Here is a 22,733-nt window from a genome sequence, read left to right as displayed (position 1 = left end):
GGGCTGACCAGTGCCACCCCAGCCTGTGACAGGTGTCACCTGGTGAGGATTTCCAATGCCACCCCAGCTTGGGACAGGTGTCACCTCCTGGGGATGTCCAGTGCCACCCCAGCCCTAGGAAAGTGTCACCTGCCAGGCTGGCTTTGCCCACAGGTGACACATCTCTGGGATGCTCTGTGGGATACAAAAGCAGTGCAGCCACTGGAATGGGTTTCTAAAAAACAGCAAAACCCCTCCATGGATAAACTAGATGGCCCAGTATGGAAAATACTTGTAAAAGGTATTTACAAAAGTTGAAAGAGGTTAAATACAAGACCACATTCATGTCCCCAAAAGCGCTTTCACTACAGTGCATGTTTAAAAATACAGAGCATTTTTAAAGTATATATTTATATATATATATTTATATATATATATTGAAGATTAGATTGTGCTTTAAAAAAATCATTACTTCTGAATTTGACTAACGTGAAAACTGAGTGCTGGGAAAAATACTGATTAAAAATACCCAATTTTATATATACTGCTTTTCACATAATACTTTGCTATACATGGGATGCAAGTAAATATAAAAATACCATTTTTCAAGCAGCAGGGTGATCGAAATTAAGAGTATTAATACAAGAGAGCTGATTTTACAAAACTATGATAAATTATTAGAGCGAGAGAGGGAAAAACTATAATCCAAATTAACTTTTATATAATACTTTTAAGGAAACCTTCCTCATAGACAACTCTTAATATATAAATGATTCAGTATTTTTAACTTCAACGTTAAATATGGATTACACAAAATACAATCTATGCAAACTGACCCATGCACGTTGTCCTAAGAAGGCGATGGAGCCGCTGACATGAGCGAGGTTTGCAAACTTTGGTCCTCAGGTCTCAAATCTGACAAAACACATCAAGACCTGACAAGCTTTACTAGTCAATTCCTAATTTCCAGGTTGTTTTTTTGTTTTTTGTTTTTTTTTTTTTTTTTAGCCCAGTCCTCTGTGCTCAACAGAAGGGAGAACTGAGTTTATAGGGAAGACTCTGTAATACTATGGAAAATGAGCTGGAAAAAGGAATTTACTGTAATTCACATTTTCAGCTTGACAAAGTTGGACTATTTGTTGCCATAGTCCCTATCTGCTCACAGGAAAGATTTTAAGTTGCGATAACCAGTTATTTAATAACTCTAAACCATATACTTGTTAATAAATGGGGTGCAGGGGGATTTACAGGTGACATAAAAAATCAAAATTCATTCCAACCGTGCCAAGTGCATATGAACTTCAACCGTGTTGAACTAAAGTGATCACCAGGAGTCAAGGCCATTGACATGGATTTAAAAACAACCTCCATGGAAATGTCACACACAGACCCAAAGAGGTTAGGCAAGTAAGTAGCACACACATTTCAAGAAGAACATTAAACTCCAGCAATAAAGAGAAAAAAAAAAAAAAAAAAAAAAGAAATTCGCCCCACAGTTACATTCAGTTAAGCATCACATCCAACAAAAAAGCTTTGCCCAGTGGAAGAACAAGCTGTGCTCAGCCTGTCCCACCAGAGCTGGCACTGGCAGGCACACCTGGGGAACCTGCTCCTCCTTGTTCCCTTGCTTTGTAGCCAGGCCCCATCACAGACCAATTTTTGTTGCGTTTTTTTGATGTAGTTGCTCGTTTGGACCCTATGGAATATGGAATATGGAATGCCTCAGCTGTGCTCCATCCTACCCCTCGTGGTATCACCACTGTGCTCATCTCTAGAGGGGAGATGATGCCTCCTTCTCCTCCCTGCACACATCTGTGTCCTTGGATGCTGCTGCTTCCAGGTGAAACCACATTCCAGACTTCCTTTCCCTGAGGTCACCTTTGTTTCAGTAAACCAGCACAGCCAGTGATACCCTACCAAGCTCGTCAGCTCTTAAGAAATACAGAAATCCTGCAAAATAAAATGGCTTCAAAGCTCCACTGCTTTGAAAGAGAACCGTTTCCTACACCCTCCTCTGAAAGGTGACTCGCTTTTCCCAAAGCCTAATGAGGACACAGACTTCAAGCAAAAAGCTCCTATAAAACTATGGTGATTTTAGAAAAAAATCCAGATCTTCCTGAAGGTAATTTATTGCCGCTTATTGGTCCTGAGAAAGCTTTAAGCAACAATACATTTGCACTGTGTTTTAACTGCTGCCTTTTTCTGAGAAAGTATGTGGGTCCTGAGATTTAAAAAAAAAAAATCACATTTTACTCTATGCACTTAAGCTTGGAAAACGCTCCATTGTGCAGATTGAATTGTGAATTACAATTTGTCACGCCACATCTTCCTTCTGTGCCAATTTATTAAACCAGATTTCCTTCCAGACATTATTAAATTAAAGTTCTTGGGATGAAATGGAATGATAAAATGCCACACGTGCGCTTCCTCACATTGGACTGGCATTTAAAGGACTTCAGATCTTCCTTCTCCCCTCATTCCCCACCTCCTGTTAAAAGCTATGGTGTGAATTTTTTGGCCTGGATACCAGAAAATTCCTCATCTGATACTCTATGAAAGGCAACTTCAAGGCAATGAAATAAGCCAACAAAAACACAAAAACATTCACGACTCTGAAGAAAAAATATGGACCCACAGCAGTTACTTCTCAATGGAAGTGCTTGGTAGCTTGAGATATATTTTTTTTTTCTTTTTAACTGTTAAAGTGTCAAATTTGCATATGTTTAACTCAATTTCAATATCTGAAAGACTACTCAATTTGCTTTTTATAAAAACTTTACAAAAGATGTTTTTAAATGCTTGTAAAAGTAAGCGTTTCATCTACTGAGAAAATTCTAGTACTGGATAAAACTCTGAATATACAGCTGAATTTTGTAAATGGTTTTTTTTTGTATGTTTTTTTTTCTTTCTCCTAGAAGTCTACCGGCTTGAGCGTTTTAACCTAGACAAATTAGTCTTAGACACGATGAAAAGTTATAATTCTGCACGCTTTTTTTTTTGTTTGTTATGTTTTTTTACCATGTGATTTTTTTTTGTTGCTTTGTAACTTCGGCTCGAGACAGTGCTTGTAGGAATTCCCCAGAGCTGGTGTTGGGTGGTGGGGCAGGACAGGGCAGGGCTCACTCACTGCTCGCTGCCCCTATCCAGGTTCTCGATCACCCTGGAAAGGCGGATGTTCAGCAGCCTGATCTGACTATCCAGGTGGTCCATCTTCTCCTCCAGGCTGCTGTTGCTGTTCCTCCTCCAGTAAAAGCCCACGGGGCCCGTCATGAAGTAGACGGCCACCACGAAGCACAGGGGCAGCACGGCGTGCTCGGGGTCGCCCTCGTATTTCTGCAGGATGTAGACGCAGGACAGGGTGAACAGGGCCACCCTGGCGATCCAGAAGAAGCGGCCGAAGAGCATGTGCAGGAGGTAAAAGAAGAATCCCAGGAAGAGGGATAAGAACCAATAGGCCAGTAAAATGGCACCGATCAGCAGGAGGGCGCGCGTCGGGTTGTTGGCGATCGCAGCCGGGCTGAAATAGTGAGTCAGGTTGGAGGCTGGAAAATAAAGGGGAACGGGCAGGATGTTAATGAGCGTGGAGAGAAGGGGTAAAAAAACATCAGCACAGCTCTAAAGGGTCAAACCCACACAGCAGTGGCCTCATGGCCCTGTTTTTTTAAAGTAAGGGCTAAACCTGCTTCACCTAGTTCTGCACGAACCTTCCTCAAATCACTGGCTCAGCTCCAACCATCCAACTGAACTCATTCCAGGAAAGGTCTTTAAAGACAAACCGCTCCAGAGCCTGAGGTCAAAATTCATACTGGGGCTACATGTAGCTTTGTAAAAGTGCAAGCTTTCTCAAGTGCATCTTTCCTTTCTCTAGCCCTGATTGATTTCCCCGCGCTGTTCCCGGCTGTGTGAATCCATTTAATGATGACACCAAGGAACCAACCGTGACTGGTAATTCATTCTAGACACATCCTGTGGATGCACACACAGAAATGGAATGGTGGGGTTCAGTCTTCTTGTTTGAAGATACTAACAGGAAAATCAAAGCCGTGTGAAGCAGAGAGAGACAACCCTGATGGATGTTTAAGCAGCATGATAAAATGTAATTGTTTTTCCCATTTGTAAACACTCATACGGGCTGAGACAGTTCAAGGGTGAGCAGGCATCACACTTACCATCAATTCCAAGAACATCTAACAAATCAGTCCATATCCTCCAGAATGTGTCCATTAATACATCCACCCCATTCACAAACCTCTCTGTCAACCTTGAGAAAAACTGAGAAATAAAATTGAAAATTAAAAAATAAAAAATTCCTCAATTCCTAAAGTAACACTTTGAGAATTATTTGTCATTCATTAAGCAAGAAGGGCGGATTATTTCATAGTCCCCATGGGAAAAAAAAATGTAAATCTGAATTTTTTTTCAACTCTGTGAATCATGAATTTATGCATTACAATTATCGGTTTTGTAAGTATTTTGCCATGTAAATGTATACGTTGGCAGGATTTAAAAATGCACTTTATAGGCTTTACTATCGTTTCGAAGCTTAGAGAAAACACTTATCACCAACAACCGGTAAAGCAACCCAAAGATTTAGTTTTATCAAGCAACCCAGAGATGTCCCTGGCATCACGCGCAAAAATCTCAGGTGTGTTTAGAGATTAATTCAACAGAATTTATTATTTCTTCATTCCTAGAGGCCGAGGAGAGCAGGAACAGAGGAAGGCACAGCTCCTGCCTTCCTGCAAGTTCGGCCCGCCCTGCGAGCACAGGATGCTCTGCTGCTGCAGAGACAGACCGGATTTCAGCCGGAGCGCTCCTCACCGCCAGCTACCGGCCCTGGCTGTGTCCCCACACCTAAATCCACCTTTATTTCAGCGTTTGGCTGTTATTTCTCCCCGCTGGCTGCAATCCCGGCCTCCCGTTTTCCTCCCCAAACCGCTCCGGCCGTTCCGCCGCCTCGCACCGGGACGAGGCCGGGCGATGGGGACCGGGGGGCGATGGGGACAAGGGGCTGTGCCTCAAAATCCCCCCGATCATCATCGGAACACCGAGGCGGAGGGGAAAAAAAAGCGAAATAAGCGTAGGGGAGAGCGGGGTGGGCGAACAGCAAACCGGCGCCTCACCTTCTGCAGGGCCCGCACGTTGTCCTCGCCGAAGAGGCCGCTGACGCCTTGGTAGAGGCCGCTGGCGGCGCGGCGGAGGCTGTTCTGGCGGTCGGCCCCGCGGCTCCGAGCCGCCTGAGCTCCGGGCCCCGCCGCTCCGAGCAGGAACAGCAGCAGCAGCAGCAGCAGCAGCGGCCCCCGGAGCTGCACCCGCCGCGCCGCCGCCGCCGCCGCCGCCGCCGCCGCCATGGCCGCCCCGCCGCGCCCGCCGCCGCCTCCTCCGCCTCTACAGCGCCGCCCGCCGGCCGCGCTCCGCAACTGCGCCCCAGCGTCCCTCGGGCGGGCGGGCGGGGCTCCGGCCACGGCGGGGAGTGTGAGGGGGAAATCACTGAGGGAACCGCCGGGAAAATCGCCCTGAGGGAAAATAATGGTCACAGCCTCGCCTCCCACTCTGCTCCGCCCCAAAGAACCCGCAGGGCTGTGCCCAGATCCGGAGTGTCAGAGAGATAAGGAGGTGCTGGATGAGGTCCAGCCCAGGCCACAAATGATTTGCGGTTTTGGAGAGTCTCTTATATGAGGAGAGAGTGCGGGAGATGATTTTGTGATCCGTGTGCCTTCAGCGCCTTTCCTGGAATGAGTTCAGTTGGATGGCTGGAGCTGAGCCAGTGATTTGAGGAAGGTTCGTGCAGAACTAGGTGAACCAGGTTTAGCCCTTTAGAAAACAGATCCATGACTCCACTGCTGTGTGGGTTTGACCCTTTGGAGCTGTGCTGGTGTTTTTTTGCCCCTTTTCTCCACACTCATTAACATCCTGCCCATTCCCCTTTGTTTTCCAGCCTCCAATCTGACTCATTATTTCAGCCCAGCAGGGATTGCCAACCCTGAGCCTGGCAGCAGAGTAGATATTTAGAATATAGACATCTCTGCTATGGCCTTTTTCCCAGTTTTAGTCTGGCCAAAGCACTTATTTTCACATTTAGCAGAACGGCTTAGACCTTTCAGCAATGTTTTCTATTTGGCCCTGGAAGGGCTGGGCCCACATCCAGGAAGGTACTTAGGATTCGATTTCAGCGGGATGTAGATGTTTTATATATTTATAAAGGGTGCTTTCATTTCAGATTTGCTGATCTGTTCATACCTGTGTATGGTCTGAAGCCTCATCCTCTTCCAGAATAGATAGGTAGCTGATGAAAGGTGTTTTTGAGGTTCTTCTGAATATTCTGGTTATCTTCTTCTGGTTCTTCTGATTCTTCTGGTTATCTGCCCTCAATTCCATGTTGTGCTTAAACTCTGAGCACACACTAAATGTCAGCTATTGGGGCATTTCTTGCATGTAAAGAGCCTCATGATACAAATAAACTTGATGATAATTAACTGTTGTGAGTGTTGTTTTCTGTGCCTGCTATAATTCTCTGATTTGCTTCTCTGTGTCCCCTTGTGCTGTTTATGGTTCAATGGGTGTCGTTTGTGCAAATTTGGGAACGTTCCTATTTCTCTGTGTGAATTTCCATGGTGGAATCCCCTCAAAATCCCTTCTCCAAAGTGCCTGTTGTCTCTTCCCATCTATTCTTCACAGAGTTTCAGAGGCCTGTGGTGGTGGCTGCCTTCAAAGGTTGTCCTTTCCATGAGTTCAGGATAATCTGGGAAACTTTCCTGGCATTTCATTGATGCCCTGACCTCAACGAGCCTATTTCAGGTACCTTTATCTGTCCAGCTGCCCAGCTCTTATGAAATTACACAGGATTTCACTCTCCTCGTTTAAATAAATGTCTGCTCAAAGAATACATTGCATCATGGCATGAAACCCAGATCTCAGCCACACTGAATTACTTGATGAGGAGAGCTGGAATGTTTATAGAAAGGTGTTCTGGTGAGGGTCTCACTGTACAGAGGAGGCACCAGTGTTTCCTCAGTAAAATAACTGGGTAAGTCTTACTCAGAGACAGGGATTTAACAACAATTTGAACAGTGTTTAGAAAAAAATTGGGGGCTTTTAGGTGTCTGAGTTTTAGCAGATCACAGGTTTCTCTCTTTTAAAGTCATCATTATGCTCAAAGGAATAGCATGGCATTTTTTTCCTTTTCATTTTCCTTTTATTTCTTTTCCCCTTTCTGCAAACTCATTGGATTTTGATTCTGGTTACTTGTACTCCTGACACCATATAGAGATTGCAGAGATCATGGACACCAAACAAGCCAGGAGTTCCTTATTCTCATCCAGACTCATCAACCAGCTGGCTGATGCTCTGAATATAGAATTTCTTAAAAAAAAAAACCTTTCCAAAATCTTTAGATTTCCTAATCCACTTGTTGGTTCAATGGATCATGGTCAGGCCTCAGGGTATTGCAGAGCTCACCTTGAGGCATTATTACAAAACTTTTATCTCATAGATCCAGGCATTTCATCATTCAATTTATTCTTACAGGTGACTCCAGGTAACCTCAGAGCCCACGACTATTATTGCTGCTCAGCAGCTCTGAAGCATCATTTGAATGGCCCCTAATTTAATCCGAGGCAGAAAACATGATTTCATTTCTACCCTGTTATCACTATTAGCAGGCATAAGGCAAGGCTTAAAAAGATTTGAAAATGGACAATTCCAGTTAATCTTATTCAGGCTATTTTCCTCTGGCTGTCCTAATCTAGTCTCCAAACTAATTGCAGTGGTCACTGCAGTCCTTTTAATGCCCATTTTTCTCATTAAAGGTTTTTTTCATTTTCCTTCTTTTACTTCCCATTTTCCCAAAGTCACTTTTGAAAGAGGGAAAACTGGTTTGGATACGGGAAAACTGGAATGAAGGCAGGGAATATGTATGCATAACCCCCTCTTAGGGAAGGATACAATATAAAACTGCTATTAATAAGTGAGGAAGTGTTTTCAGGCTTCCCTAAAAGCCCAGTTTTATCAGCAAATCCATCATACCCTTTCCTGCCTGAGCTGTAACTGGGTCAGTCCTTTCTAAATTACACTTTTTTCAGCTCAGCAAGAGGATTTTTGGGTCCCTTCTCGGGTGATTTAACTGCTCATTTTCTTTTTAGGAATACAGGTTACTTTGGGTGAGAGAAAGCGACAGTTTTGCTGCTGCTTTTAAGGAAGAAAATTCAAAGAAAGGGTGTTTTAGACATTAGAATGGGCAGCTCAGGAAGGTGGTGGAATTACCGGCCCTGGAAGTGTTTAAGTAAAGGTTGCATGAGGCACTCGGTGCCATGGTGTGGTTGACAGGCTTGTGTTGAGTCATAGTTTGGAATCGATTACCTCAGCTGTCTTTTCCAGCCGAATTGATTCAGCGATTCGGTGCTTTTTTATCCTAAAAGGGGCAATTTCATCATCGCCTCAGCGCTGAGGGAGCCACGGCGGGACCCCCGCTCCGCCCGCCGAGCGGCATGAGAGCGCCCCTCTGATTGGGCACACCTCCCCCTGATCCGGCCGCTCATTGGTCGGCAGGGAGGGGGGGGGCTTAAGAAACCTCTGCGCCGATTGGTCCCTGCTAGCGTCGGCTCTTCCCCCGTCGGCCCAGCCGCGAGGAGAGCGGGCTCTGGGCTGATGTGGGGCCAGGCGCGCCGCAGCCAATCAGAGGCGGCGGCGTCACGGGCGCCGTGCGCCGCGCGGGATCCGTCCGCAGCCCGGGCCCGCCCGGCCCTGAGGGGCGGCGGCGGCGGCGGGCGGGGCGCGGGGTCACGGCGTGGCTGCGGCTGAGGAGAGGCTGGTGTTGCTGCCGGCATCGGGTACAGCCTGCAATAACACCGCCTTGTCACCCACACCGGAGCCCGCCGTGCCGTGCCGTGCCGTGCCGTGCCCTGCCAGACCTTAAACACCGCCAGGGATGGTGGTTCCACCATCTCCCTGGGGTGTATACAGTCCAGTATCTAAGTGCTCTTTCTGGGAAGAAATTTTTAATGTCCAATCTAAACTTCTCTCCTGGTGCAGCTTAAGGCTCTGTTATCATGTCCTATTAATTGTTCCCTGGGAGCACAGCCTGATCCCTTTGAGCTGCCTCCTCCTGTCAGGCAGTTGTGTAGGCCCAGACCCCCCTGAGCCTCCTTTTCTCCAGGCTGGGCCCCTTTCCCGGCTCCGTTCCTGTCTCTGGACTTTCTCCAGCACCTCAATGTCCTTCCTCAACTGAGGGGCCCAGAATGGGCCCAGTTCTCGTGCTGTGGCCTCACCAGAGCACAGGGGACAGTGGGTGGCCTCACCCTCCTCGGCTGTGACTCACTCAGGACATGGGGTGGCCTCAGTAAAAATAGGAAATTACAGCTTTGCTTCCAGTCCTGGTGAGGAGCATCACAACCATAGATGGCATCCCCCAGGTGTTTGCTCAGGTGTAATTCTCGATCTGTCCCAAAACTCAGCCTAGAGCAGGGCAGGCTGTTCATCACTGGGGGTAAAGGGTAGTGTAATTCTCGATCTGTCCCAAAGCTCACCCCAGAGCAAGGCAGGATGTTACTCTTGCCCTCAGAGGGACAACACGTTGTGACGTGGGTGTGGACCCTCACAGAGGACAGCAAGCAGCAGCAGGTCAAACATGGAAGGCTTTTTATTATCTGACTGCAATTCTACTTATATACATTTTGTACAGAGAGCCCAGATTGGCCCAAGGAGGTCACAGCCTCCTGACTCCATTGGTCATTATGGCCATCAGTCAAATTCTCTCTTAGAGAACAACTATGCAAAACATAGAGATAAATTCTAAGAATACAATATTGTTTACATGAAGCAGCGTGAGAATCAGGCTGCAAAGGTTCAAACACTCGAAAGCAAGAAAGTCAGAGGTGACAGCAGGATGTTCATCACTAGGGGTAAAGGGTAGTGTAATTCTCGATCTGTCCCAAAGCTCACCCCAGAGCAAGGCAGGATGTTCATCACTGGGGTAAGAGGCTGCCTGGGGGTCTGAGGTCTGTGCTGGCGTGGGAAGCAAAACCCTCCTGCCCCTTTTGGGCTGTGAAGGTGTTTATGAGACCAACAGAACCTGTTTGAGTACACAACATGTGCCTGATATGAGTTATCTCCTCAGCAGATTGCAGGAAGAAGGATTCTCCAGGGAGTTTCCCCAGCGCTGGCTGTGGATTCTCAGCCCATTGAACCCTCTGGGACCTGGACACTGGCACTGCTGTCCTGCCTGGTCCCTTATCTCTGAGCTTGGCAGGTGTCCGGCCATGGATTTCACACTTGCTCTGACCTCTGGGCGCTGCCAAGGCGAGGGAGGCAGACAGAGTGTTCCCATTCCACCTCTGCCTCCCCGAGTCCTTTAGGCTCAGGGGAGAGTTGTTTAAAAATACGCCACATTTCAGGCCTGTCTCGAGGCAAATAAAAACCGCGGATTGTTTAAATCACATTTCCACGGCCTTCAGATTTAATTTTTTGTGTTAGCACAGAAATCTAAACGGCACATAGAGCAAGTTTACAATCTGTTAGACTTATTTTACTTTCACAGACACCACTCCTGCGTAACCAAATTCTCATTTTTGATGTTTCCATCAATTAGAAGCCAAACCATGACCTTGAGAATAAGTTACATAAGCAGCATGGGTGAACTGTGAGTCGTGGAGTCCTTTAGGATCTAAAAGACCCTTTAAAAGATCACAAATCAGCAGTGAATTAATTACACGTTATTAAGTGCTTTAGTACCACCAATTCCCGGCTGAAATCGGTTGTTGCAACATCTCGACGGTGACCGGCAGAGCCCACATTTAGAAAGCAGAGCAGCAATATTAACTTTTAATCCGAGGTACAAACTGTGTAGGCTGGGAGCGTTACACAAGCACAGCCGGGATGGCGAGGCCACGGAAAAACGCGTTTCTTGCCTCATTTTTGGTTCAAACACACTTGTTGGCACTTCTTCACCCCTCCTTGGAGGGGGAAAAAAAAATAAATAAACAGAGCGGCGGTAATTTTTTTTTTTTCGGAGATGCGATGAAAAGCGCTAAGCGATGGTTCCTTTCCTGCGGCGGCTGGTGACCTTTAGAGGTGACAGGGAGCGGGTGTCCGGCACTTCCCCATTCATCGCTCGCCGGGGTGACCCCGCGCTGCCCGGGCTGTCCCCTCCACCCCTCCCCCGGTCCCCGGTGTCCCCACCGCCCCTGGGCGGGCGGGGCGGGCCCGCACTTTTCTCCGCGGCGGAAGGTTATGGAGTGACGGAGTGATGCGCCCCGCGCCGCCTTTAAAGGGCGCGCACGGAGGAGGGGCCGCAGTCGGCGCCGGGGCGCGGTGGGAGCGGTGCGGGTTGAACCTGTGAGGGTTAAACCTGTGAGGAGAGTGTCTGCGGGACGGACCGTGCTCGCCTCGCCCCGCTGCCGCAGCCATGTCCCGGGAGCCCGAGATCATGGAGTCGCAGGTGATGTGGGAGCCGGACACGAAGCGCAACACGCACATGGACCGGTTCCGCGCCGCCGTGGCCAGCAGCTGCGGGCTCCGCCTGGGTGAGCTGTGGGGCGATTCCCGGGGCTGTGCGGGGCCCGGGGTGGGTGTGAGGCCCATCCATGGGCTCATCAGCTCTCGGTGCCCGTGGGCACAGAGCTACGGGCGGGATGCTCTGCCTGAGCCTCGGCCAGAGGCCTCCGGGGCAGCATCCGCCGCTGTGAAGGTACCTACAGATGGGAAAGGAAAATAAATAACCTTATCTGTGCCCGCTGCTGCTGTGGCTGGATGTCGGCCCGGGCAGCGCTACCTGCCGAGGCTCCCGGAGTGCAGGAAAGGCACCGGAGTGACTTGGTGTTTTAAAAGGCTGTGGGAAGGCGGGATTGCCATGGATGAGGTCAGGGTGAGCCTGAGTGTGAAACCTCAGCAGCAGAGGCGTGGGAGAGTGCAGTTATGGCCATCTTCATGTTTCTTTATGAAGAGGACGTGTCTTGTAATATTTAGGTATATTGGGAGGTGAATGACGATGCATAAGGTTGGAAGGTAAAGGGGTTTTGCTGTGCATCTACTGCAGTTCCTGCTTTGTGTTTGTCCAGGAATACCTCTGTGGCTGTGAAGAGGTGTGTGGCTCTTTGAACTAAAATAAGGCCTGTTTTGAGCAGGGGTTTGGTGTCCAGAGGTGTTTTTAACTCAGAGTGATATTTTTTCTATGACTGCAGGTGTAGGTTGTGTCTCCAGGCTGTCAGGAGTCAGTGGTGCTGGTTCTGTGGGCTCAGCCACATCCTGGGCCAGGTAGAATTCAGTGCATGTGGAGGTCAAACCTTTCAGTTCTGACTAGTTTGTTTTCTGTCCTTCTCACTCAGTATTTGGGGCCCAAGTTGCTAGTGTAGCTTTCTTGTGTAATCACTTATCTGATGGAGGGTAAAAGGAGTAGTTTTGGCCTGTGGTTTGGAGGTTTGTCAGTCCAGTGTAGCTGTCAGTGGTATGAGCAGACATATTCTGGGGTGGCAGCAGTGTCAGTGGTGCTTCTGGCAGTTCATGTCCAGAAAACAATTCCTCACCCTTAAGGCAGGTCATTATTTTGGCTGCTGGGGATTTCCCATTGGAATCCAGGTGTGTGGTGTCTGAACTCTCCTGCTGGGTGGGAAGAAAGCAATTTAATCCAGGGGTTTGGACAGTGGATGGGATGATGCAGCTGATACACATATGATCAATGTGTGCAAATGTAATTTCAGACAAGGCTGCCTGTGTTTATGGCTGTAACAACCAGAACTCTTTTCATCCCACTTGGAAGTGGCTTTCTCTATTGGAAAGTGGATTCCTGTGTACAAGTAGAAGCCTTTGTCAGCCTCTATTAGGTTTGCACTGGTGCTCACTGGCCTGGGTGCTCTTCACAACAAAGAATGGCTGCTCTCTGTGACATTAAGATGTAGATTCTCTGAGCAGAGCTGAGGGTGATACAATCCTTCAGACAATGTCTTTGCTCTGAGCTCTGGAAATGTAATAAAATTTGTGTTTGCTTGTTGAGTAACAGGCCTGTGCCCTGAAGGAGTTGCATGCTGAAGTTTATTTGGAACAAACTGTATAGACAAAACAGAACAAACTGTCTGTGCTGTAAGAACCCAAATTAGGAGTGAGCTGGAGCTTCTTCCATGTGTCAGATCACTTAGAGCAGGTGGTACAATTGGGTTTTGAAGGAGGAGATGGAAATTTGAATTCTCGTGTCAAGTCTTTGTGCAGCTGGTGTGTGGAGTAGAGGATAGTGATGAGTAACTCTGGAGTGTAAAAAAGGATGTGGAGAGACTGAGATTTGGGCAATGTGCAGATAAAATCTGTTATGGAGAAGAGTCTTTGCCTTCACTATCAATAATACCCAGAGGATAATCTCACTTTGATGGAAAGGACTGGTGTGAGAACAAGATGTGGAAGGGACAGACTGGGTGGGGAAACAGTTTAGTAGTAGCTGAGTGTGAGTAACAGTGCAGAGATGGTTTTGAATATTTTTCTTTTAAAAAGCTGGAAGATGTCCTCCTTGTAGAAGGGGGATTGCAAAGATGACTTTTGCAGCAATTGGCTGGTTAACAGGCTGAAAAATCAGAGATAATTGGTGAAAATGCCTTTGAATGGTTTAGCTGATGGCATCAAATAGGGAACAGTTGGCAGAGCAGGAAACTTACTGTCACTGATGGCAGAAATATTTAATTGGTTGCTGGCACAGCTTCAGATATTGTGGACATGATGAGGAAATGTCACTTCCAAGCTTGCTGTGAGGAATTGGCTTCAGTTATTCATTCCTAGAACTGTTTTTCACTAAATTTCAGCACTTGGTTTGAATTGTGGGGTTTATTATGCACACTCCAGGTTACTTTGTGTGTCTCACAATCAGGCAAGACTTAAACTGCTTATTCCATGTTTTTAATGGAAAATCATGGTTTTAATATCTAGCTAGCAAACATCTTGTTTGACTTCATTCATGCTGTCTCAGTATGAAAAGGTGAGTTGCATCTGTCTGACCTCACATTCATTCACTGAAAATATTCACTGAAAATCAGCTGTGAATTTCCTGTGCCATTGATGTTGGACAACGAGTGCCTCTAATCTCTGTATCACTGAGCTATCAGACCCTTTGGCCCCAGACTGGGACCTTGCAGTGAATGTCCCTAGTCAGGAAGCCTTGTTTATCTTTTGCTGTGTGAAAGGATCGTGTTGATAGATAGGGAGTGTCAACAAGCAGGGCTTGTTTAATCTTCAATTGCAGTGTGTGTGTAGGTATTGCAGGGAGTTTTTAGAACAGGTCACTGTCTCTGTGGTGGCAAATGGCAAAGTGACAGTCAGGTGAAGTGATGCCATCTGTTCAGGTGTCCAGGTAAACTCTCTGTTGGTTCCAGAGTCACTTGCTTTGAGCAGAACTGATCTACTCTGTGGTCAGATTTATTGTTTTAGCCACAAGTTTTCCTCATCTGGTATATCCCTAATTGTAGCTTTTGCAGATCCCTGTAATTCTCTGTGCAATGCTGACACACGTCTCTTCCTTCCAGCCAACTATGATGATCTATACCAGTGGTCAGTGGAGAACTACTCAGACTTCTGGGCAGAGTTCTGGAAGTACAGTAACATTGTCTGCTCCCGGCTCTATGACGAGGTAAGTCCAGGGCTTATCTTGCAGCCAGTGCAACACAAAGAGGAAATAAACTGGTGTTACAATCAATCTTTTGACCCACTTCTTGGAACTCTGGGAAGTGATATGAGCAATTGATCGAGCTCTGAATTTCCTGGTGTGGTGGATGGTGGTGTGTTCTGTTGCTGGTGCACTTTAGGACAGTGAAACATTGAGTTTTATTGTCCTGAGCAGTTCTGCTGTAGTGTCCTTGTGCCCTGTGCACCCTTTTTTGTTTCTACCTGCTCATGGGGGTTCTGCCAATGCATTTCCTTCTGCTTTAGGATTGTTCTGGTGGAATATCACCCTGATTTTGTAAATGCTGGCATTCTGTCAGGTTCATGTTTGCCTTCCCTGAGTCAGTTCTGATAAGCTCAACTGTTACACTCTGCCTTTGCAGAACTGGTTATGGAAGCTCTGCAGTCAGGTGCAGCTTGGGATATCTCTGAGGGAATGGTGCTGGTGGAACACCAGGCACTGCCACAGAGTTTCCTTTGCAGGAAAGGTGACTCTGCAGATTTTGCAAATGGAGCTCTGGTGTAGGACACCAACATCACCCAGGGGAAGATGTTGGGCTGATTACTTGATGCAGTGAAACCTTCCTGGGGTTTAGTAGGGAGGACTGGGCTTGCCTTAATGCCTGGAGTCCATCTGTTCCCTCAGAGTGCTGCCAGTGCTGCAGAGTTTAGTTAAGTTTGTTTTGGCTTTTCCTGTTTTACTGATTTCTGTTGTGATATGATGGATCCAGTGGTTCTTCCTGGTATGGAGCTGCTCAGGTGTCTTATTGAATGTGACCCACCCTTGAGAAGAGTGAATGCAGCAAGAGTGCCAGAACTAACCTGCTTGGAAGTGTGTGGTCTGAGCACTATAAACACTTAAACTTTACATTTTCTGGAGGTGTAGCTCAAAATCTGGGAGCTGTCAGAATAACCAAGCTAGTCTCTGGTAGCTAGAGGGCTGAAAAGGTGAATTTCAAGTGTCTTACAGCTTGATCCTGGCTCTCTGCTGGAAGTAAACATTGTTTTCAGGTAAATAAAATTTTTAACAAAACAGAGTTGCCTCTTCTGCTCCCGAGCAGTGAAACAGCTTTGGCTTCCACAGGTTGTTGTAAGAAAAACAAGAAAACCTTGTGTACACAGAACAAAACCAGCCAGGATTTAATTTAATCCTAGTGAAGGTTTTAAGTGTGTGGTGTAGACATGCAGATGTCACTCTGGAGCAGTTGACATCTGTGCCACTTGTGAAGTGAACAGAGACACTCCAGTGTACAAATCTGTGCTGCCAGTGGAATGTCAACTCACAGGCAGCTGGTTTTGAATGAAGGATGTGTCTGAGTCTTTCCTTTTGCTGTGAGAAGCACCTGTTGGTCCTGTGGAGGGGCCTCCAAGGGAGGGATCAGGATGTTCATCTAACAAAACACAACTGCCAAAGATTAACTGGGAGTCCCAGGTGTTACCTGGGGAGGAAACACTGGAGAATGAGTCCAGCTCCTGGTGCTAGTGGAGCTCTTAGAAGTCCTCTGAAGGATTTTTTTCCACTCCAGAAAAAAAACCAGTTGTGTTGGACCTTGTCCTGGAAAATGTTGAAAACATTCTGCTCACTTTTCTTCAGGCTGAGGAAGTCAGAAGTGAGTCAGTTTTAAGAGCAGCTTCTAATTGCTGCAGTAATGCATGTTAGTGTAAAAATTATTTGTGCTGCCTGAGTAGATAAAATATAAATGTTATAACTCAGCTCTTGCCAATTGTTAGGAGCAAAGAAATCAGAGTTCCCTTTTTTAGAAAATACATTTGAAATAAAATAATGCAGTAGGGCACTTTCACATGAGTTTTAAGTTAAAAGTTAATTTTAAGATTGCCTCCAGTAATGCACACACTGCTCTCAAAGCACAAACCCATTGGGTTTTCTGGAATGGGGTGTATTTTGAGGCTCACTTGGCTTTCAGAAGAGCCTTTCACTTGGGCTGAAGGAATGCTCTTTCTCTAATGTATGTGCAGTCCAGGAGAGAGAACCTGAGGGTATAAACTGAAGCTTTCAAAAACACAACTGTAAAATAAAGTTTCTATTTAAAGACTTCCAAAGAAATGTGCTGCTGAATCACTAAGCAGAGGGACATTTTGGAAGGAATTTGTACCTCTGGCTAATGCTAAGGGGCTCTTTACCTATCAGTGTTATTAAATTTAGTCTTAACTGTGACTTACGCAGTGGTAGTTTAATACTTTTGAGGCTTATTTAGTTCAAGATGGGGGAAGTTGTTTCAGCTGACCATATTTTTAATGATTTTTCATTTCCTTTTTCAATTCTTTGCATGTCTTAGTCCTAAGTGGGGAGTTACTTAATACAGGTTTATTGGATCCTCATTTACAGGTAGATGGATCCTGTTAATCCTAAAAAATTTGAGATCTTGAATAAAAAGCTGGAACTCTTCATCTTTTTCAGCCTTCTGATGTTTGCATTTTTGTGGTGGAGATTCTCACAGATTTTCACGTAAACAAAGTGATGTTATTGTAAAATGTCCTTCTTGTTGATCCTTCCTCTTAAAGAAAACAGTTGATGGACTTCTAGTTTGACCAGTGTGGTTGGAGAGGTGGAAACCTCATTGTCCAAAATCTATATAAACCAAAGTAGAAAAATAAACTTCCCTCTTTTTGCCCTGACGACCTGACTGTGTGTGTGTTCATTTTGTGCCTATAGCAACATAATAAAGTCTGCAAAGAGCTTGGAACTGATGAGCTGACTTGTCTACAAAGCTGTGAAAAAGGCAGTTCTATTCCATTTCTCCAAGAATAAAGGATGCGTTTCTTTCAGGTGGTGGATACATCCAAAAGTATCTCAGATGTCCCCGAGTGGTTCAAGGGCAGCCGCCTGAACTATGCAGAGAATCTGCTGAAGCACAAGGACAATGACAAGATTGCCCTCTATGCAGCAAGTAAGGGAAATTAATGCCTTGTGTTCATTTGCTGCCCACAGGGCTGGGCCTGATGAAACAGCTCTGATGAAAGGTGGGAATTAACTGGTTTGGATGAGGAGGAGAAAGGGTAATAAAGTCAGTAATGCTGCACAATCTGAGATACAGTTCTGCAAAAAAAAAACAAACCAGCAAAACATGCTCTGGGAATATAGATCTGGAAAATCCTTTGCAAGCTAAATGAGGCTTTCTTAGAATGTGCTCAGCTGCATTAAAGCAGTGGAGGTCATGCTGTGTTGAACATCATTCAGTATTTGAGGTGTTATTTCACATTTGTTATAAGTACTCACCTGCTGCTTGCCTTCAGGAAGTATTTTGGCACTGTAGGTTGATAATGTCCTTCCCACTCCCTTCCAATGCCTTTTATTTTAGGAATCATGAGAGCTACATGAGATTTAGGCAGGAATTTACTCTGCTTTTGGTACCACAGAAACAAGAGTTTTGTGCCTGGAAGATTTGGAGTTTTACTCTTCTGGAGCACTAAATCTCAGTCTTAATTTTTGTTATGCTGAAGATTTGAGCCTGGTAAAATCTGTGTAAATCTATTAAAATACACTCAAAAGGATGGTCTGTGATAAAACACAGATTTTTTTGTTGTCTGCTGCCTTTGGTAACTTTAAAAACCAGTTTTAATCTCTGTTGGGTGGGATTAATTCCTGTGCAGGTGTGTGAGTGTCTCCTCAGGGAGCTGCATTTGGGGCTTCCCTTGTGCTGGACCTAATCCTTCCCATGAGACTGACCAAGCAGTGATGCTTTTTAATAGTTATCAATGAACATTGAAGCCTTGCAGCTCCTTAGCAGAGAAAATGGTGAACTGTGCATTGATTGTGTAGGTGTTAAAAAAAAAAAATCTTAGTTTCTGATTTTAGCAACATGGGAATCAGCTTTTGAGTTACAAATAAATTGTTTTTAAACAGCTGTGTGAGAACAATCACCTTCTCTGCAAGCTTATTGCTGGAGAAATGTTTATCAGTTGCATTTTGCTGGTTAGAGGTATTGAAAGAGATCTCTCTGATCTTATATATATATAAATCAACCACCAGTTCAAAGAAAATGGTGAAATCTGTGACCTGGTTTTGGTGGAGTGAGAATTGATCTGGTGAAGTCTGATGGAAACAAGGCTTGTAACCAAAATCTGGCTTTAAAGTAATTAGTCATCACTTTCAGATTTTGAGATCATTATAAAAGCTCTTTATGTTTTATTTAGTGGAGGAAAAAAAAGTCAGTGTAGCTGAGTGCATCTTGTGGAGCACCTGGAAGCCAAACATTGATTAATAAAGCAACTCTGAATGTGTGTAGAATTGATGTGATTGATTTGTTCATGTTCAAAGCTAAACATGTGGCTTGAGAAAGTGGAGTTAAATATTGTCACCTCAAATTATCACAGGAATTCTTATCAATTCAGTGAATGGCTTGGTTTGACATGGGATTACACAGTTCTGTAGGTCTTTTTGTAAGGAAGTCATGGGGTGTATCAGAAACTGCTTTGTCACAAATTCACAGGTGCTGATAGCAAAAGGAGCAGAATTATTTCCCAGCTGATTATTGTATGGGCACTGGAATGAACAATTGGCTCCTCTGTGGTGAACAGACTTCCACCTGCATTTCTTTCGTGACCTTCTGCTGTGTTTAATCTCCTTAAGACCTCTTAAGTCTGAGTATTTTTTGATAACTCCCTGCTGCCAGGTCAGAGTGGTGGTTTGGGGGCCTGGGGATGATTCTGTGGGAGCTCTGTGGATGTCACAGGGCACAGGAATGTAAATATAACTTTCCTAAAGCATTTCACTTGTCACTGGCTCCCACGGTGAATCCTTTTTGTGATTTCTCTTCTCCTGGGGCTTTAATCATGGAGCAAGATCGGTGTCTCATTTCCTGTTGTTCTGTGGGAACCCAGGCTCTGCTGGCAGCCCCTGCTCAGTTTGTGAACTGTCTGTAACAAGGACTTGGCTTGTTTTACATCATGACCTGCTCCCCTTGCTCTCTGTAAGTCCAAATTTATTGGTGTGAAAGTCTGAGAAGGCAAAAAAATAAAAAAATATCATCAGAGTGAGGAGAGCAGCTCTGCAAGGAGCAGGGAGTGCAGCTCACCTTTCCTGTGGCATCCTTGGCTTGTGTGTCTTCATGAGAAGTGCTGGAGAGTGGAAATGGGCCAGGCCACACCTTTGCAGCAGCCCCACTGAGGGAAAGGGACTTTAGAGTGACAGATTTTTGCTTTCATAACATTTAATTTTGTTAGTTTTGCTTCACGAGTGATTTATGAAGAGCTTATGTAACACCTGACATTCAGCACAAAGGGAAAACTCCCTGCAGAGGTGAGGGGAGTCCAGTTTACTTTGTTTGCTTTGTGCTACATTGGCAAAGACAGATGATCCAAAAGCACAGTGAAAGTCAGGCCTGGACATGAAAGATTTTCTAATCACTGACTTGCTGTAATAAAACTTGAGCTTGGCAGCTCGTGCTGCTTCTTAGACCTGATGAGAACTGAGCAAAAAGGGAAAATGATGTTCTTATCATGTTATAAATTACCCTTGGTGAGTGTAATCTGTTTATCGTGAATCCTCCTTGAGAGCAACCTTTCTCCAGTGAATAATTTGTTTTTGCAGATGTGTTTATTTTCAGAAATGTCCTCATGCCTCCTGAACAAATACCACTGATTAATACTTGATTCTCATTAAAAAGAAGAGTTTTTTTGTTGCAGCATAAGAGGAACTTCAAAAGCAAAAATATCAATATTAGTGGAAGCTGCTCTCTTAGAATTGCTTTCTATTCTTCTAGGATTAGTTGTTTGTACTAGACTCACATTGCAATGCCTGATTTCTGACTGATTGCTTTAATTTTCTTTCCTCAGGGGAAGGCAAAGAAGAAATCTTGAAAGTTACTTTTGAAGAGCTGAGACAAGCTGTAGCTTTGTATGCTGCAGCCATGAGGAAGATGGGAATAAAAGTAGGAGACAGAGTTGTAGGTGAGTAATTTTTCTCGAGGGACAGAAGGTGGAAGGTTTTTTTTTCTTGAAATGTGCAAGTGAGTGGTCAGAGTTACAGAAACATGACTGTGAAATAGTGTTTCACAGAAAACTTCACATAAACATTCTGAAGAAAAGGCTCTTGTGCTGCTGTATTTACACTTGTAGGAAATGCATTTCTAGAGAGAAGGAACCTGGATTAACCTGCAGGTTCTCCAGCACTGAAGGGGGAAGGAAAATCCTTCATTCACCAGGGTCTGCTTCAGAAACACTCTGTGAAGGCAGAGGTGGTGGAGACTGTGAGCTTTGACTCACAGGGTGGGTCTGGCAGGTTCCTCTGGGAAATGATGCTCCAAGGCTGGTTGTCCTGATGCCAGTGGCAGTTCCTGACCCTGTGAACTTGTCCTGCCACCAGAATGGTGACAGTGAGCAGCTGTTGGGCCAGAACTCCTCAAGTCACCAGTGCAGAGGGTAGAATTGAAACCCTGTGATCCTTTCAGCAGCTCCTCACATCTTCTGCAGCAAAATTTCCTGTCAAGAGGTTGTCATGTGTGTTTTTCTATATAAACAGGCTTTTGTCCTGTGAACAGCTTGTCCAGTGTGCAGCCCAGGCTTGGAAAGGAGTTACATTTATTTTCAAATTGCTGGGTTTGATCTTTCAGCTGAGCTGTTTCACCTCTGTTTTGTGTGCTCTTTATTTTGTCAGTGAGGTGCAATATCCTTGAAGCTCCTTGGCTCCTGGTGTTTGTGTCATTGTACTCCTGGAATCCCATGTTCTTTGAGCAACACTTGGCCAATATCCTAAATAAGTGTGTAAAATTTTACATGATGCAAACCCACAGTGATGAAACTCTTGGATTAATTTTCTGCATGCTACAAACTCGAACCAGTGTCTTGAAAACCAAATTTTAAAACCACAACTATGACCTGGAAATGTAAATCTACTCAGTAGAGCTCATTTCTTGTGTATGATGTGAGTCTGCTCTGGAACTGGCAGTCAAACATGAAATTATCACAGCTGGTGGCTTGGTTTTTAACACAGAATTAAAGCTAAATCCTTAATTAGGTATTCACCATACAGTGAAGTTGAGAAGGCTTGTCTGAATGAAGATGCTCTAATTTTATCTCAATTTTCAACCTTAATGCTGAAATGTTCATCTCTGACCATTTCTTGAGCAGCTCCAGCAGGGAAAATGTGCTCTGCAGCTGGAGAAAACATGGTCTTGAAATGTAGCTGTAGCCTGTGCTGCTAATAATCCTATTGCACTTTTAGTTACAGTTCCTTTCAGTTAATGACTGTCTTGTCTAGCACTGCAGACTGGCTGATTTTTGAATTTTTCTTGTTTTGGTGGCTGGCTTGCCTCTCATTTAAATTAAAAAGCATAGCTGATACTTTGTTTAAAGTATTAAAGTCACTTTAGATACTTTTATGAAGTCTCAACTTCTTTCCTATGTTTCTCTGCTGTGCCAGAGGATATTGGCAGTCATTAATTTTGCAGTCAGAGGCTGAAGTTTCCCAAACTGAGTTGGGGAACAGACATTAAGTGTTGATTGGGGAGCCTGGAGTCCTACACCCTCTTGTGGTATCAAAAAATTGGCAAGTTTTGCACAGCCTGAGTCCACAGGGATGTAATTTGTCCCAAAATTCAGAGCAGATGGCAAAGGGAAAGGCAATTCTCACTGTGGTTCATAGTAGTAACACAGGGCATGCTTCTACTGCTGCTGAAAATTCAGTTTTTAAATAGAAAGGAGATATTCTATGAACTTCATTACAGCTGCCTAACACACAGTCAGCCTGTCAGGTTCTGACACCCCTTGTTGACACTTTCTCTTAAAATCCGAGCTGTTAGAATTACACATGAGACTATTACTGTTGTTTTCCTGGGGATTTCATCTCCAGGCTTTGCTGCCTCTGAGACAAGGCTGCTTTAACTTCTCATTATGCTTAACATACCCCCTAGTTTGTTCAATACAATTTATGGTTGCATCATGACAGTAATAGTATGTTGAAGCTGGAGGTGGGTGAGTGTGGGTGGACAGGCAGTGGTGTCAGCACTTCTTCAGCTTGATTTTTATTCCACTCTTCCCTTTCCATCACTGAGAGCACTTAATAGTGAACATAATTGAAGCAGATGTGTTGTGAAACACATTTCTTCCTCTAAAGAAGTCTTGCAGTGCTGTCAGTGATGCTTGAACAGTCGGGAGAGGCACAG

General features: G+C 45.2%; 2 protein-coding genes across 2 annotated transcripts in view; one reads left to right on the top strand and one right to left on the bottom strand.

The window, feature by feature from the left end:
• Positions 1-785: 785 nt before the first annotated feature.
• BRI3BP (BRI3 binding protein) lies at positions 786-5,206 on the bottom strand. The gene is made up of 3 exons (XM_083873976.1): positions 5,103-5,206; positions 4,149-4,251; positions 786-3,521 (listed from the first exon to the last, which is right to left on the bottom strand). The coding sequence occupies exons 2-3, from the start codon at positions 4,201-4,203 to the stop codon at positions 3,103-3,105; spliced, it is 474 nt and encodes a 157-aa protein (XP_083730102.1). The 5' UTR covers positions 4,204-4,251; positions 5,103-5,206; the 3' UTR covers positions 786-3,102.
• A 6,043-nt stretch (positions 5,207-11,249) lies between these two features.
• The window catches only part of AACS (acetoacetyl-CoA synthetase), a 37,667-nt gene continuing 26,183 nt past the window's right edge, over positions 11,250-22,733 (top strand). Inside the window, exons 1-4 of the mRNA XM_083874014.1 lie at positions 11,250-11,498; positions 14,475-14,578; positions 17,399-17,519; positions 20,407-20,520. Coding sequence (XP_083730140.1) covers positions 11,381-11,498; positions 14,475-14,578; positions 17,399-17,519; positions 20,407-20,520 — 457 coding nt within the window. The 5' untranslated portion in view covers positions 11,250-11,380. The remainder of the gene's footprint in view (positions 11,499-14,474; positions 14,579-17,398; positions 17,520-20,406; positions 20,521-22,733) is intronic.

This window comes from Zosterops lateralis (genome assembly GCF_965231275.1).
Source record: "Zosterops lateralis genome assembly, chromosome: 17".
NCBI classification, from domain to species: domain Eukaryota; kingdom Metazoa; phylum Chordata; class Aves; order Passeriformes; family Zosteropidae; genus Zosterops; species Zosterops lateralis.
The sequence above is the reverse complement of the archived record's forward strand: the minus strand, read 5'-3'. Positions and strand labels throughout refer to the sequence as shown.